The sequence below is a fragment of the Numida meleagris genome, chromosome 5, assembly GCF_002078875.1.
Source record: "Numida meleagris isolate 19003 breed g44 Domestic line chromosome 5, NumMel1.0, whole genome shotgun sequence".
NCBI lineage: Eukaryota > Metazoa > Chordata > Aves > Galliformes > Numididae > Numida > Numida meleagris.
The window spans coordinates 22,710,582-22,725,524 of NC_034413.1; the positions used below are offsets into that span (position 1 = coordinate 22,710,582).

The following is a 14,943-nucleotide window of genomic DNA, read 5'->3' on the forward strand; positions in this document are numbered from 1 at the left end:
CTAGTAACTATTAGTCCAGCACAAACACACTATTTTGATAGCAACTGATAATGGTAGTCAAGCAGAAACATACTGATGACATGTACTTACTCAAAAATCCAGAATTTGCCAGGAATGCTAAATGCATGTGTATTAGACTACCATCCAGTCTACTATCAGACTAGCAGCCCTGGTTTATTCTCAGTTCCCTTTTTCATTTTGCTTTTAATGAGTTTCACAGCTGCATACTCTCCATATCCAAGGAACCTGATGATGATTTTGGATTTCACATGCAAGATAAGCATTACAAGGCATGGCCTAACTGTCACTAGCAAAGTCCCAATACCAACATGATCTGCATACGTACCCCCATTAAAACAAGTGCTTCTGCTTTTGCTTCTTCTGTCTGAGGAAGGTGAAGGTTCATCTCATCTCCATCAAAGTCAGCATTGTACGGTGTACAGACACATTCATTAAATCTGAATGTTCTATGGGGTTTTACTCTAGCCTGCAAACAGAAAAAAAAAAAGTGATGTGCATGCAGTGAAGCATATTGAGAGATGAAAAACTAAGCACAAGTGCTTCTTTGTAGGCATTATACATTCTGTTTATTACAGACATGAATCAAAATTCCTGACTGTAGGATTCAGCTCAGCCATGAAACAACAGAAACTGCACACATTACTGGTTACATTACACAAATACGTCTAACTTCCGTTATGAAGTATTTACACAAAGCACAGTACAAAGAATGCTTTGTAGAGGCCGCAACAACTCTGTAATAATGCTTACTCAAGAACAGATTCTTAGGTCAAATATGGCTATTAAAAGAATTGTCTGGCAGCACACAGTCCAGTTACACATCAGTTCCCATACAAAAAGCATAACTGCACAATTAGAAAAGAAGCTATTTATTTCTGTACATGTAAGAGATAAATAGCTGCAAATGAAGGCCTCTTAACAATCATGTGATGTACTACCCGACTGTTAGAGACTGTGCACTTACAATGTGAGCCATAATGCTCAGCTTATGAAGAGAGGGCTGTCGGTTGAACAGGACTATATCACCGTCTATAAGATGCCGTTCCACAATATCACCAAACTTCAGCTCCTGGGCCATCTTTTCTCGGTTTCCATATTTCAAAAATCTTGTAACAACACACGACAATGAGTCACAAAAAAAGAAAGTCAAAGATGTAAAGAGAACTATTAGTAAATTCTGTGTTCACAATGCAAGCTTCTCCATTAAATGCCGGAGTGTTTGTACTGCAACGACTAGAAGACAAAACGCGTGGACTGCATCACTAAACATTAGATCTATTGCTATTTTAAGAAATAAAATTGTGATGTTAGTAAAAACCACAGTTATTACTACAAAAACTAAAGGGAAAGCCTACCAACAAAGACAAACTAATTGTTTTAATTGTATCAGGGAAAAGAGGGATTTTCACTCACACAGAATGACTTTTTCGTATCTGTAAACTGATAGGCCTTGTGTGAAAAGACAGCACAAAGTGACCAGTATCATCCCCTTTCATTCATCACCTCTCAATAAGACCCAAAACATTCATCTCATTGAAGTTTCTGTACTACCTATGGTATCTTAGCCTTGATCCCAAATAGAGACTCTGTCCTAAAGCAATCTAATTGCAATTCACTATCATTAATATGTGCATTTTAATTATATATTCACCACATAACCTCTTCAAGTTTAGTACATAAGTCCTTTTCATAATTATTTCTTTTTTGCTACTCTCCTTTATGAAAGATGCTAGAAATAAAAAATAATGCCTATCCCTTCAGATATAATTGATTTCACACAGCAGTAAGAACAAGCTGATGAGGAGAGATGAAAAGTAAGTAGTTACAGATAAGCATTGTACCTTTTCATTTGTGTGTGCCTTTGTTGAATGAAGTTGGCTCCAGGATGAACATCAGGACCATTTCGGACAAGTTTCCTCATGAAATTAATATTTGCTTTGTTCACCTATTGCATAAAGATTTCAAACAGGAACAAATGAAACATTTTCAAATTTTAGGCTCAACTGATAATTCCCCTCACAGCCTTCAGCTGCTGAAGGGAACAGGTAAGAAGAGGAAAATTTAGAGCACAGCAACAGTGAAAATACATGAAAAATCTGAGAAGGAAATTTAGAAATAAAACATCCAGTCACTCCTCAAGCAGATAAATCAATGAAAATGTGAAGCTATAGTTAAGTCTGAAAACATCAAGGTAAACTGTTCTATCCTGGTCTGTCTGCCACTCCTTACCCCATATCCTTCCACACTACTTCTATACATCTGATGGTACAAGCTTTGTTTACTAGCAGCAACAGATCTACCAGAGCGTCACCAAATCACATGCTGAGCATATAAACAACACATTTATTCCTCTTAGAACAAGACTGTAAGTAACAACTACACTCATATATGAGTAGAGAAAGTAACCACAAAACAACTCCCAAAAAAAGCCACACAAAAAAGGGAGAGAAAAGGTTTTGGTATCTGCACTACCTACCTTTTCAGGAAAAGTTAGTATTTTAGCAACATGAATAGGCACTGCTACTTCATCTATTCTTAAGTTAGGATCAGGGGAAATGACCGTTCTGCCAGAGAAATCCACTCGCTTTCCAGACAGATTGCCTCTAAACCGACCTAACAAACAACCAAGTAAAAACTCCTTCAGAGAAATTAAATTTCAAAGTGATGTCTGTTAAGATAACACATTAGAACACCTTTCAAGGTACATCACAATAGCACAACACAGTAGTAACAAAGAGATGCTTTGGAACAGAAAATAGTTTTAACTTAATTAAAACCAACTTCCTAGACAAACCTTGCTTTCCCTTAAGTCTCTGGACAAAGCCTCTGGTCCATTTTTTAGGTGCCATGTTCAGAGGAATTCCAGAAAGCTCGCTGTTGATGTAAAGAGCACACTGCAGTTGAAGGAAGTCCCAATCTTCCATAATCATCTGTGTTTTGGCTCCTGATATCCTGTGCTAAGAAAAAATAGTCAACCATTTCAGCAAATAAACATAGCAACAAATTAAACTAGTAAAGAGTTTTAATTCTGACAATGAGCACAACTCTTTTTTGCAAAATAATGTCCAAAAGCCTTCACACATTATAATGAAAAAGGCAAGGTAACTTTCCATTGCAAGAATATAAGACCTTCCAGAGGACAAGGAAAGGTAATTTCTTTTGACTAGCATCAGCTTTTAGCAAACGCCCATAAAACTACACATTCCTATAAATTGTGTGTTTTTCCAATCTGCTGAACTTAAGATGATATAATTTCACAATCAGGAAAATGACCAGTACTTAATCATTCTTCAATCATGAGAGAGTTTGCTAATTTCATTTTGTTTTTCTGACAAAAAGACCAGTTTTGAAAATCCTGAAAAAAATTAGTCTGGTAGAACAGTTCCTCTAAACAAATGGTGAATGGTCAGATATATTTCTAGTCAGCTTGATAACTGTGCTAACTGCAAACTGATTTCTTAAAAACAGATGGTAGAATAGGAAAAGGTCAAGAACTAGAAAGGCGTACACAAAATAAAATAACCAAATATGTTTTCACTGTAACCAACAACAACAACAAAAATGTTACAGTGATGAGGAGAGGTCAGAAAAAAACCCACAACCAAACATAAAAGAAGAGTTCACAGACCAGAACAAAAATGAGAAATCTTGTCCCCGGTTTCCAGAAGATTTTTAGCAGGTTCTATTTTGCAAGCAGCCAGAGAGCCAGCTCTATTTGAAGCAACTTTATTTCTTTCAATAAAATTCCAAACACCACAGTGGTACAGTACAGAGTGCTTGCTACACTGGGAGCAGCAATACATATAAAACCACTCTCTATAGTTAATGCTAAGAGTATCTTTTTGAAACTAACAGCCTCAGAGAGCTTCAAGGATGACTCACCTTTTTAATGACATCATTGAGGAAAATGATCTCTGTCAGTTTCATTGTCAAGTCATCCTCGTTGGTGCCAGACTTCAAGTCACTCACGACAGAGGGTCTGATACACAGGGGAGGCACTAGGAGTCGTGTGAGGATCAAATCTGAAGGCTTACCTGCTTCTGGGTTCATTAGAAGCAGAGGGATATCTTCTGCTGGGATTCTTTTAAAAAGGTTCAATACTACTAATGGATTCAAGTTTTCCTACAAAATCCAACAGAGAATTGTGAAATCAAGCCATCACTTAACAACTTGCAACCCTTCCTTCCTCCCTTCATTTACTCAAAGGTTCAACAATCAGTATTTAAAAACAACAAACAGAAAACTACTAGCAATGCATACAAAATTAAGTTTTGGTTTATTAATTTGGAACCAACCTTTATAGTGTTTCTTATACTTGCTATGTTTACTTGCTTCATTAACATATTATATTACTGTTAGCAGTATTTCATAGTTACTTCTTAAAGCAATGTAACTGATGCATTACAATAAACTTAAAATGTACTTTTCTTACTTAGTAGAAACCGACATGAATTACAGTACTTTCCAGTTTTTCTTTAAAAAACAAATAAGACAAAAAACACCTTTCATTTCTCTTCTAGTACAGCTACTGCTGCAGTATGAGAAACTCAAGATGCTCATTACTTTTTCTATGCATATACCTACCCTGAGATCTTCCCAGCTTGCCAAGAACAGAAAGAAACAACTGCACACAACGCAAAGCCGTATGAAACAAAAGAAGCTGATTAAGTCTCCTCTCCCCTCCATAATATTACATTCTTCAGAAGAAAATAGATTTCTAGGTATTACAGTCAACTCAGAGTTACAGTAAATCTACAGGTACATGTGGCATTTCTTTGGCTTTATAATTCCTGCTTTTGGGGCTTTTTTTGGCTTCTTGAAGTTTCACATACCAAGAACACCCCCTTATTCACAGGCAAAAAGCCATATATCAGAACACACTAATAAACAAAATAATGATCACAATATGGCAAACATTCTTCATGTGCCTTAGTGCTTAAAAATACTAGTCCACAGTAAGCTGCTACACTGAAAACCTTTCAAAGGCTTTATTTCATGCACAAAAACTAGCAGAAAACTGAAGTAATAACAAAGCTCACCTGAGCTCTTCCCAGTAAGGACTCTACTTCTTTGTTATGTTCTATGGCAGTTTCAAAGGACTGCAGAAAAGTGGATACTATCGGATCTACAACTTTCTTATTAGTTTTGTACTTTTCATGTATTATTTTCAGCAAACCACACTTCTTCACAGTTCCTGCAAAAAAGTGTTTTGTTGGTTTTTTTTTCCTTTTAAAGAAAAACTTAACAACAACACAAAATAACATAAGGGATTGCTCCAAAACCAAGTTACCTTCCCACAGGATGGCAAGCATATCTAATGCTATGAAGAACAGCTTAATGGAATTACGAAAAATGAAGGTCAGAATTACAGTCTACAAACACTTTCAAGTTAAGGTACTGATCACCACAACAGCTTCCCATATTTAAAACAAATGGTTAAACAGGGCTCTTTCTTTTTGGCCCTTGTAACGCAATGGAAAGCGTGGCAATGACAGCAGAGCTGCAAAGTCCCAGGCTACAGTAAGTGATGATTTGCTCAAATGCAACAGCCGTGGGCACAGAAACAAAGGAAAGAAGCTGCTTATCTTCAGAAGACCTCAGGTACACAGAGCTCTCCAGAGAGATACCTTTACCTCCCCCCACCAACTCTGAAATGAGGTCTGGGAAGGGGTAGATCCTGGCTCCCCCCCTTCCGGTCACTGATGTGCACTGCATGCACCTGAGCTCCCCTGGCTTGGCCCTACCTTCTGACTAGGTGCTCAGTCACTGGTTCAGGCTGTAACTTAGCATTTCCGCTACAGCCCTTATTCAAGTGTTAAGTACTGGTCATTGTCATGAACAGGTGCATAAAAGAAAGTAGGTTACTAGGTCAATGTCTACTTCCACATACATGAGATGTCAATAAGACTTTGTTTGGCATAAAGAATGCAATAAACTGTTTCTTAAGAGACGACAGAGAAAAAATCCATTCACCATGAAAAGGATATTACAGATTTTGATGCCTATTGCAGCCAATAGGATAAAAACCATCAGTAAAGAACTATCAATAACTGCTAATACCAACGCTCACCATTAAAGGCACCACAGTAAGGACAAGTGTTTTTCTTCCGGCACTTTTCAGACACCTTCTTTTTTAGCCCTCTCTTTTGAAGATATGTAAGGCCTGGCCGCTTCAAGTAATCCAAAAACTGTTTTTTCTCTTCTACTGACAGCATGATATGGCAACAGGTTTTGCAGATCATCTTTAATGTGAACACATAAGAGCAGTTGTTTAACACAAACATGCAGAGTTGTAACTTCTTCCACAACCTAAGCTCTTCACTAACATGCAGGATTTTTTAACAAAATACTGCATACTTAGATGAAAGATGAATTCATATATTGTAACAAAAAAAAAAAAAAAAACAAGTACACAGGAAAAAAATCCTTGTCTAAGTTCTGCAGTACCTCAAAAATCCATACAAAGCAAACAGAGCTATGATTCACTGGAATGGCCTAAAAGGCAAGTTATATTGCATGCATTTACTTCAAACAGCTACAGAAAGATATCAGATTAATGATTCTATGATTTGATTCTAATGAATTTGAAATCACAAAGAATAACACTGATGCATTTATGTTACTAGCACTGATACTTAAACACACTTACAAAACACAAGATGCATAAAAATTTGTAACACAATCTTACATTTGTCTCCTGAACTACTGTTTTTCATCTCAGTATCTCATCTCTCTTTGATCGTTTCCTTTTTCCAGCCTAGATATTGATGGCAAATAAAAATAAAGTTTACCTGCAAGATGCCAATCACAGCTTTGAAGTATCCAACATGAAAACACGGCAGTTCCAAGTCAATGTACCCATAGTGTCCCAAACAATCAGCCAGGTTTTTTCCACAGGTTTCACAGGGACGGTCTTTTTCACTTGTTCCCTTTGAGGGGAAAGGAACACATGCACAGAATAAAGCTTTCGCTGTAATCAGCTAAATATGTAAAAGACAGAACAGTCCTTAGGCTAGGCAACTATCTTGATAGCAGACCCACAACCCTCACCATTCTTTCCCAGCAACAGAAGCATGCCAGTGGCACTACATGAAATACATATCATAGAACACAGGGGTTGGAAGGGACCTCCGGAGATCATTGAGTCCAACTCCCTGCTAAAGCAGGGTCTCTACAGCCGGTCTCATAGGCAGTTGTCCAGACAGGTCTTGAATATCTCCAGAGGAGGAGACTACAACCTCTCTGAGCAGCTTGTTTCAGGGCACTGTCGCTCTTACAATAAAGAATTTCTTTTACATATTTGTATGGAAATTCCTGTGTTGCAGTTTGTACCCATTGCCCCTTATCCTACTGCTGCATATTGATTAGATCCCCTCTCAGTCTTCTCTTCCAGGCTGAACAGTCCCACTTCTCTCAGCCGTTCCTCAGGAGGGAGATGCTCCAGGACCCTCAACATCTCTGTGGCCTCCTGTTGGACTCTCTCTAGAAGTTCCCTGTCTTTCTTGAACTGGGGAGCCCAGAACTGGACACAGTATTCCAGATGTGGTCTCACTGGAGCAGAGTAGAGGGGGAGAAATGTTTTTCACACAGCACCTCCTGACAGCAGTGACACTGAGTCATGCAGCTGTGGAAACTGACCCGCAGTCTATGGACCTACAGCCTCATGTTTTGTGGATGAATGTCTCTGCGTCTCTAATAATTGGGCAGAGAAAACTCATCTCCTGACTCCCAAGAGTGCTTTGCTGAGCTATCCAACAGCATAACCAAAGCAGACGCCACTGCAACTAACAGCCTGTGCTCCTGAAGTAGAGATACACTTGCACATATTTGGAACAGTAAGCTTCAATTATCTCATTTGAACTATTTCAAGCTATTCCCCAAAAGGGACATTGTAGGAAATTGAGACTCCTCACCATGCGGTGGTCGAGCACACCGTACTGCAGTGGGGCGTGGTGGTTGTCCTGGCTGTACAGGTTCTTGCTGACCACCTGGATGTGGGCCTGCTGCCGCATCTCCTCTGGGGACTTCATCCCGAAGCAGATGTGGCTTCTGGGAGGCGAGAGTTCACACAGGGTCACTCAGGGCTGACCGCGCACACACGGCCCCCGCCCACACCACCGCTTTTCCCAGTAGCCCCCAGCCCCCCCGGGTCAGTTCCCCCCGCGCCACGATCCCGCTCACATTTTCTTGGCCACATCGCTCTCGCGAAACTGCTCCTTCACCATGGCGCTGGCAGCACGGAGCCTACATGCGGCGGCGGCGGCGGCGGCAGCGACACCGGCACGATTACCATAGAGCGGTGGGAGCAGGAGGAGAGAGCGGCGCAGCTCCCGCCTGCAGCGCCCTCTGCTGGAGCAAGCGTACGGCCTCCCGCAAGGCCCCGCGCCAGGCTCATATTCCCCAGGCTCCCTCATCGGGAGCGGGACAGCGGACCAGTAAACGAGCAGACCTGGATCACAGTGTGGGCCTACTGAGGTACCCTACTTAGCTACAGAACTCCCACGTGAAGCGTTGTCAATACAGTCGCGCTCTTTCCACTCAGGTCCGGCACTGGAAAGGCCAGGCGCGCTCATGGCCCCGCCCCGGCTCAAGGCCCCCTGCGCCGCCTTATGATTGGCTGCGCCGCGGTGCCACTTCCTTTTCTCGCTCGCTGGCAGGGAGGGTGCCGACAAGATGGTGAGTGTGGGGATGCGGGTGTAGTGCAATCCGTCCTGCTGTGCCACCATCCGCGCTCTGAGAGCCTTCTGGGGGACCGCGCCCCGCTGGGCTGGCCTGCCCGCAGCGGGCTGCGCGAGTATGGCGGGCGGGGGGCAGTGCGGCTTGCGACCGGGATTCCTGCGGCCTGGCTGGTGCCGCTAGGAGCTGTGCGGAGCGGGGCTGGCCGTGTGTTGGGCATGCTGGGCCGCCTTGCCGTTGCCGGGAGGAGCGGCCGTAGGTGCAGGCGGTACTGAGATACCGAAGTACTGCCTCTCTGCGTTCTGAGAGGAGCCCTGGGGGTTATGCTCTTGTCTTAGTTCTGTCGTTCTTACTGCCTGAAAAGTCCCATCAGGACAAAACGTGTAGCTTTCGTAAGGAACCTTATGTTGTTATAGCGTCTAGAGGTTATTAAGGGCCCAGAGCATCTCCTGTACAAGGAAAGGCTGAGAGACTTGGGACTCTTCTTTCTGGTGGAGAGGAAGCTGAGAGGGGAACTCCTCACTGTTTATAGGTATCTAAAGCATGGGAGTCAAGTTGATGGGTGGGCAGATTCTTTTCAGTGGTGAGCAGCAATAGAATAAGAGATAATAAGCAGGAACTGCAAAACAGGAAGTTCCATACTAACATAACAAAGAAGACGCTCTTTATCAGAGTAGTGGAGCACTGGAATGGGCTGCCCAAAGGGGGTGTGGAGTCTTCTCCTCTGGAGATATCAAGACCTGTCTGGAAGTCTACCTGTGTGACATGCTGTGGGGAACCTGCTTTAGCAGGGAGTTGGGCTCAGTGATCTCTTGAGGTCCCTTCCAGCTGTGATAATTCTATAATTCTGTTAGAGCCTTCTTTTTGTAATCCATTTGTTTTAATAAAGTTATTCCAGCAAGTTAAAATAAAGGGGCATATATGCTGCTGTCTGGCTTGTGGACTGGGAGTGACTGTTCTTCAGTGTACTTTAGTTCTGTAGGGTGTCTCCTATAGCATGTAACAAGTGTATCTAATTTGGAAGTTCAGTTAGTTTCAAGTAGAGTGCTGACTGCAGTGGTGTCATGCATTATTTATATTTGTTAGGTTTTGAAATCTATGGTTTTGTCTCACTTCTATGTACTCTCATTTCCAGAATGACACAGTGACCATCAGAACTAGGAAGTTCATGACGAACAGACTGCTTCAGCGCAAGCAGATGGTAAGAAAAACACTACATATTGCCTTTAGTTGTGTGTTGGTTCTTGGCTGCAGGTATTTTAAGTCATTATAAGCAAGAGGCCTTAAAAGTGTTAAAATTGTAAGGTGTGTAGAGATTTAAACATATTCATGCATCCTGAAGGTAAATCTTCACAATGGGTTAGCAAGCTGACCTGTCATTTGAAACAGGAAGCTGTTAAGAATACATGCGGATTAGATTAATAATACCTTGTACTGTTAGGGTGGCTTAGTTCAGGTTCTAAGTTTGGGATGGGAGTCTGGATGTTTTACTGGGTACTGACTGTCTTTGGCTTTCATATAACTTAAATTTTTTTCTTTAGGTGATTGATGTTCTTCATCCTGGGAAGGCCACAGTCCCCAAAACAGAAATCAGGGAAAAGCTGGCGAAAATGTACAAGACAACCCCTGATGTAATATTTGTATTTGGCTTCAGAACTCACTTTGGTGGTGGCAAGACAACAGGCTTCGGCATGATCTACGATTCCTTGGACTATGCAAAGAAAAATGAACCAAAACACAGACTTGCCAGGGTAGGCTATTTGTTCTTCAGCGACTGGAGAACAATTAAGATGACTTTCAAGTGTTTACCAGTTCATGTTCATGGGAAAAAAAAAACACCTGTAGCCTTGTGGGGATATTGTTGTACATAGGGAATTTAGTGGTCTTAATATCGCATGGATTAGCTTTTGCATTTGAAAAATAGATCGTTTCAGGTATAATGTAGTATAGATAGAATTGGGATGGCAAAACTGATGTTGCTTGTGTTGTTCTGCAAAGAAGGATTCCTTAATCATTGTTAAAGCTCTTGAAGCATAAAAGATGGGGCTGATCCATGCAAGATCTTAGTGTTTAGTCTATTTTATCATTTATTACTTAACAGCTGAACAGCAAGACAACTTCATTATTTCAGATTCAAACAGTGCTTGAAAAGTCCAGAAATACTAAAGTAATTGTAATTTGTAGAACAAAAACTTCAGAGATTAGTACTGCTGAACAGGTATTAAATATGACTGTTTTTTAATAGCATGGTTTGTATGAGAAGAAGAAGACTTCTAGGAAGCAGCGGAAGGAACGGAAGAACAGAATGAAGAAAGTCAGGGGTACAGCTAAGGCAAATGTTGGTGCTGGCAAGAAGGTATGATGAGATTTTCTGTAGGCTAGAGTTGGCATGTTATTTTTTGAAATGTTGATAAGAAGTTATTCAATAGAATAACCTTGTCTTTCTTCCATTTCCTTTACCTGTTCTACTGGATAACAGAAGGTAATCTGTGTGGTCATGTATAGCTTCTTACTAGCTCAGTAGCTTAGTTTTGCTCCTCACTGCTGCAGCTTAGCTGATAAAACATGAGACAGTGCTTCTTAAATGATTGTTTCTTACATGTCACTTGGAACTAAAGTTAAGCTTAAACCTAACAGTAATGCTCTAATCTCATAACTCAGTCATGCTATGTACAAATGAAATACTCTACTTAATGATAGTTACTCAAACTACCTAAATATCTAACACTTTGTGGAATAAGTTAGTGTTCTTGTAAATTTTAAGGATTTGTAGTGTTGCAGGTAGTGAAGATTAAGTAAAAATAAGAAAAAATAGTTGCTTTATATTGGTTCTGAGGGACTGATTAATGTCTGTGGGTTTTCTTGCTGCTGGGAGCTTTCTCTGCTGTGGGCTGCAACTAAAACAAATTTAGAAAGCATGCAGCTTGAGAAGAGACTGAGGTCCTTTATGATGAAACAGAACCATCAAAACAGGAATGAACTTGGTGTGAAGATAGTTATTTTGCTCAGCAGCTTCTGGCACTTCAGAAAACACTGAATGGGCTTGTGCTGCTATGTGGGTTTTGCAACTGCGTTTTAATAAGAGGGTGTTGGGTTTATTGCTTGGCTCTCTAAGTGTTAAATTGCTTTAATATCTTGAACTTCAGTAATCTTCACTTCTGCTTTTTTTCCTACTTTCTTGGAATTCTCCATCAGAAATGAAGTATCTAGCAGGTACTGAAAATGAGCATGGTTGTGACTGAATTATACATCACTGAAACACTTTTCTATCCCATCAGATGGAAGCAGTGTACTATCTTGCATGCTTATATGCTTGCTTTAAACTTCTGTCTTGTAAGAGTTCAGATGACTACATATTGAATTTTGTTCTGTGTGGCTTAAAAATAAGATAGGGCCAATAGAAAAAAATTTTCCGAACTGGTCAAATGACATGAAAATATGGAATTTCTGGTGAGAAGAAAGGACAACTCATTATTGAGGCATTTGTTAAAAACACTGCAGTTCTAGTTCCAAGCAGTGTAGTGTAATTGCATGTGTAGCTTGACCATATGGCAAAAGTACTTGCACATCTGTATGAAAACTTAAGTCACAACATAGCTTAGTGCAGGTGAGACAGTAGTTGCATTAAACTTTCAACTATTCTAAGCAGAGATAAAAATGACAGCAGTTACTCTGAAATGGCATTTTTTGCCTTTTGTATAAGCAAGTTCTTGCAGTGATTAGGTAGATGAGGAAGCTATTAGCTGTAATCTGGAACCTCTTTCATTTTTTCATTTCAATACTAGTTTAATAGTGAAGTCATACAGTAGTTTAAAGTGGAAAGTTACAAAATAGCTTTTACTGTAGTTGTAACATGAACATACATCCTACTGTGAACACTGAGAGGAGTCAGTGTTGCACTTATACCTAGTATGGCTCATTCCCTTGGAGTTTTGGCCCTTGAAGGTGGCTGTTAACAGTATTGTATTTAAACTTGTTAACTGTCATTTGAGTTACAATTGACCGGTTCATATAAAATCTCCTTAAGTCTATGAGCATTTTGAGATTAAAAGTAGGGGTATGTGCTGTGATAATTATGCAGCAGATGTGACATCATTATCAAATACTTGTCAAACTAGCATATAGTCTTAGTAATAAGGGAACTGCATTTTGGCTTAGAGGTTTCTCAGTGTCCTTTAAAATCATTCTTGAATTTAAGTATGCATAATTAAGATCTTGTTCATCTTTGTTAATCCTTTTGTTAATAACTAAGGACAAATTAATTAGCATGCTTTGTGGAAAATCTATTTGGGAAAAGTTCTGTGTTGCATTGCAGGAAAAAACTTGCAGAATACTCTCCCACCTTAAAGCGTTCTCTTGTAAAATGCATGCTTAAACATAATTGTGTGCCATAACATCCTCGTTCACAGCCATCTGTGTTTTTAATAGGAATCATGAAATTTATTTTAGTGTCCACTTATGCAGTCTGTGAGAATTGTTTATCTCAGAAATCTGTAGGAACTTGATTATTAGTCATCTTTGGGAAAGTATCATTTTTAAGAGTAAAAACTCATGCCTTTTAATGTCAAGTCATTTTGACAGCTTTTGGCATGTGGATTTTTTGAACAGAAATGTGTTTTTAAACATGATCGAACAGTAATGTGGATGGATAAGCACTTAAGACCACTGTAGCCTTTAGCTAGAAAGTGAATATGCAATTGTATCCTGAGAGTTACTTAAGCTCTGTACAGCTATTGTTAGATTCCATTTTAAGCTTGAGGGAATGCATGAAATTAAAGTCTTTACCTGTTACAGTAGTCAAAATTCAGAGGTTTTCCTATCACACTTGATTGTGGTAATTGAAAAAGCAAATTGTATTCTCAAGTCTATATCACCTACAGTAGCAGAACACTAATAAAATCATTCTCATCAAATAATGCTTTTTTTCAGTAACTGGATGTACTTCAGATGGAAAATGGATAACAGGTATGACTTGGGGGATACTTGGTAAGAGTAGATGTTAAGTAGCCTGTAGTTATACTGTGATGCAGGTTTAATGTTAGTTTGTGCAAAGAGTGTTATTTGCATGATGTTCCATATCAGCATAAGGAAGACTAAGAAAGACTAAGATGTTTACAGAGCACTATTCTGCTTACTACTAAGTTGATTATTTGTTTCTTGAACTCGCATGAAGTACCTGGTTAATAGATGGCCTGAGCCGTGCATTCAGATTAAGTTCAGATTTTCTGTTAATAGAACTTGATCATTTAGTTCTACTGCAAACAACTTGAGATAACTTAAATACGGTAAGGAGAGGATAGCTTTGCATTTTCTGAAGTAGTTTGGATTTGTATAACTTCAGCAATAATTGTTTTCTTACTGATACTTAATCAAGTAGATGTTTGATGTCACTTCAGACAAGCGCTAGACTGTTTTTGTATCTTTGCTGCAGGAACAAGTAAACTGGATGTGCTGTGGCAGTAACCATTGCAGACCTAAGTGTGTTTTTATTACAGATAATATCAATGGCTCATTTTTAAGTAACTGTCTGGGAGCTGATAGAGTGAATATAATGCCTTGAGCAGGAGGCTGGCAAAGCAGTTCTAGATTGCGGAACTGCTCTAAAGGAACACTGTTATGTAGGTGCTCTCATTCCCATGACTGTACTGTGAAGCCTTGAACCTTATGTTTTTCTAAGGAGAGCAAAACTTGGAAATAAGTTATTCAGGCCTCATAGAAGTTTGAGTACAAAATCTGTTGTGATCTTCTGGAACTGATCTTTCTCTTTCTTTACAGACTACATAATTCCTTCAAGAAGTATGGGAAGAACTGTTCTGGAAAGAAGCTGCTCATCTGGCTTTAACATCAAATAAACTTTGTCAGTCAAATTCTGATTTGCCTTTCAGTTTTGATTTGATAGTTATAATTTTGTAAAGTTTGAGAATTTCAATATCGGTGCACTATTTCCACTGTATTAAAATCTTTTCATAATTAAACATCTGTCTTAAGTATCACTGAAGTATGAATCAAAGCATTCTATGACAAATAGTTTTAACAAAGTTTCAAGCAGGCAGTATTTATTCAGTGGAGGTAGGCATACTTTTTGTCTTACGGTGTTCACTCTGGTTTTGAGAGCCCTTTTAAAATATACTTGTTTGGCCTATATATATTCTACTTGTAGAACAGTGGAATGGAGAACAAGTCATATCAGCAATGAGATTCAGAGCTGAATACTTTACAGTTGAAACTAATACAAGAGTCTAGTAC

At 39.6% G+C, this 14,943-nt stretch overlaps 2 protein-coding genes across 5 annotated transcripts in view; one reads left to right on the forward strand and one right to left on the reverse strand.

The window, feature by feature from the left end:
- Positions 1–8,584, reverse strand: part of POLR3A (RNA polymerase III subunit A) — a 35,120-nt gene extending 26,536 nt beyond the window's left edge. The window contains exons 1-11 of one of the 2 annotated variants that reach the window (XM_021398873.1): positions 8,203–8,584; positions 7,935–8,070; positions 6,813–6,950; positions 6,092–6,263; positions 5,061–5,215; positions 3,904–4,143; positions 2,816–2,978; positions 2,498–2,634; positions 1,863–1,966; positions 986–1,127; positions 347–487 (exon numbers count right to left, since the gene is read on the reverse strand). In XM_021398873.1, coding sequence (XP_021254548.1) covers positions 347–487; positions 986–1,127; positions 1,863–1,966; positions 2,498–2,634; positions 2,816–2,978; positions 3,904–4,143; positions 5,061–5,215; positions 6,092–6,263; positions 6,813–6,950; positions 7,935–8,070; positions 8,203–8,435 — 1,761 coding nt within the window. In that variant the 5' untranslated portion in view covers positions 8,436–8,584. Of the gene's footprint in view, positions 1–346; positions 488–985; positions 1,128–1,862; positions 1,967–2,497; positions 2,635–2,815; positions 2,979–3,903; positions 4,144–5,060; positions 5,216–5,311; positions 5,652–6,091; positions 6,264–6,812; positions 6,951–7,934; positions 8,071–8,202 lie in introns of those variants that run through there. The other variant, XM_021398874.1, reaches the window with a different exon arrangement.
- RPS24 (ribosomal protein S24) lies at positions 8,603–14,570 on the forward strand. 3 transcript variants are annotated; one of them, XM_021398875.1, is made up of 8 exons: positions 8,603–8,697; positions 9,833–9,898; positions 10,239–10,448; positions 10,943–11,053; positions 11,177–11,179; positions 11,893–11,910; positions 13,627–13,662; positions 14,473–14,570. In XM_021398875.1, the coding sequence occupies exons 1-6, from the start codon at positions 8,695–8,697 to the stop codon at positions 11,896–11,898; spliced, it is 399 nt and encodes a 132-aa protein (XP_021254550.1). In that variant the 5' UTR covers positions 8,603–8,694; the 3' UTR covers positions 11,899–11,910; positions 13,627–13,662; positions 14,473–14,570. The 3 variants fall into 3 exon arrangements, with proteins under 3 accessions (XP_021254550.1, XP_021254551.1, XP_021254552.1); XM_021398876.1 differs by lacking the exon at positions 11,893–11,910; XM_021398877.1 differs by lacking the exons at positions 11,177–11,179; positions 11,893–11,910.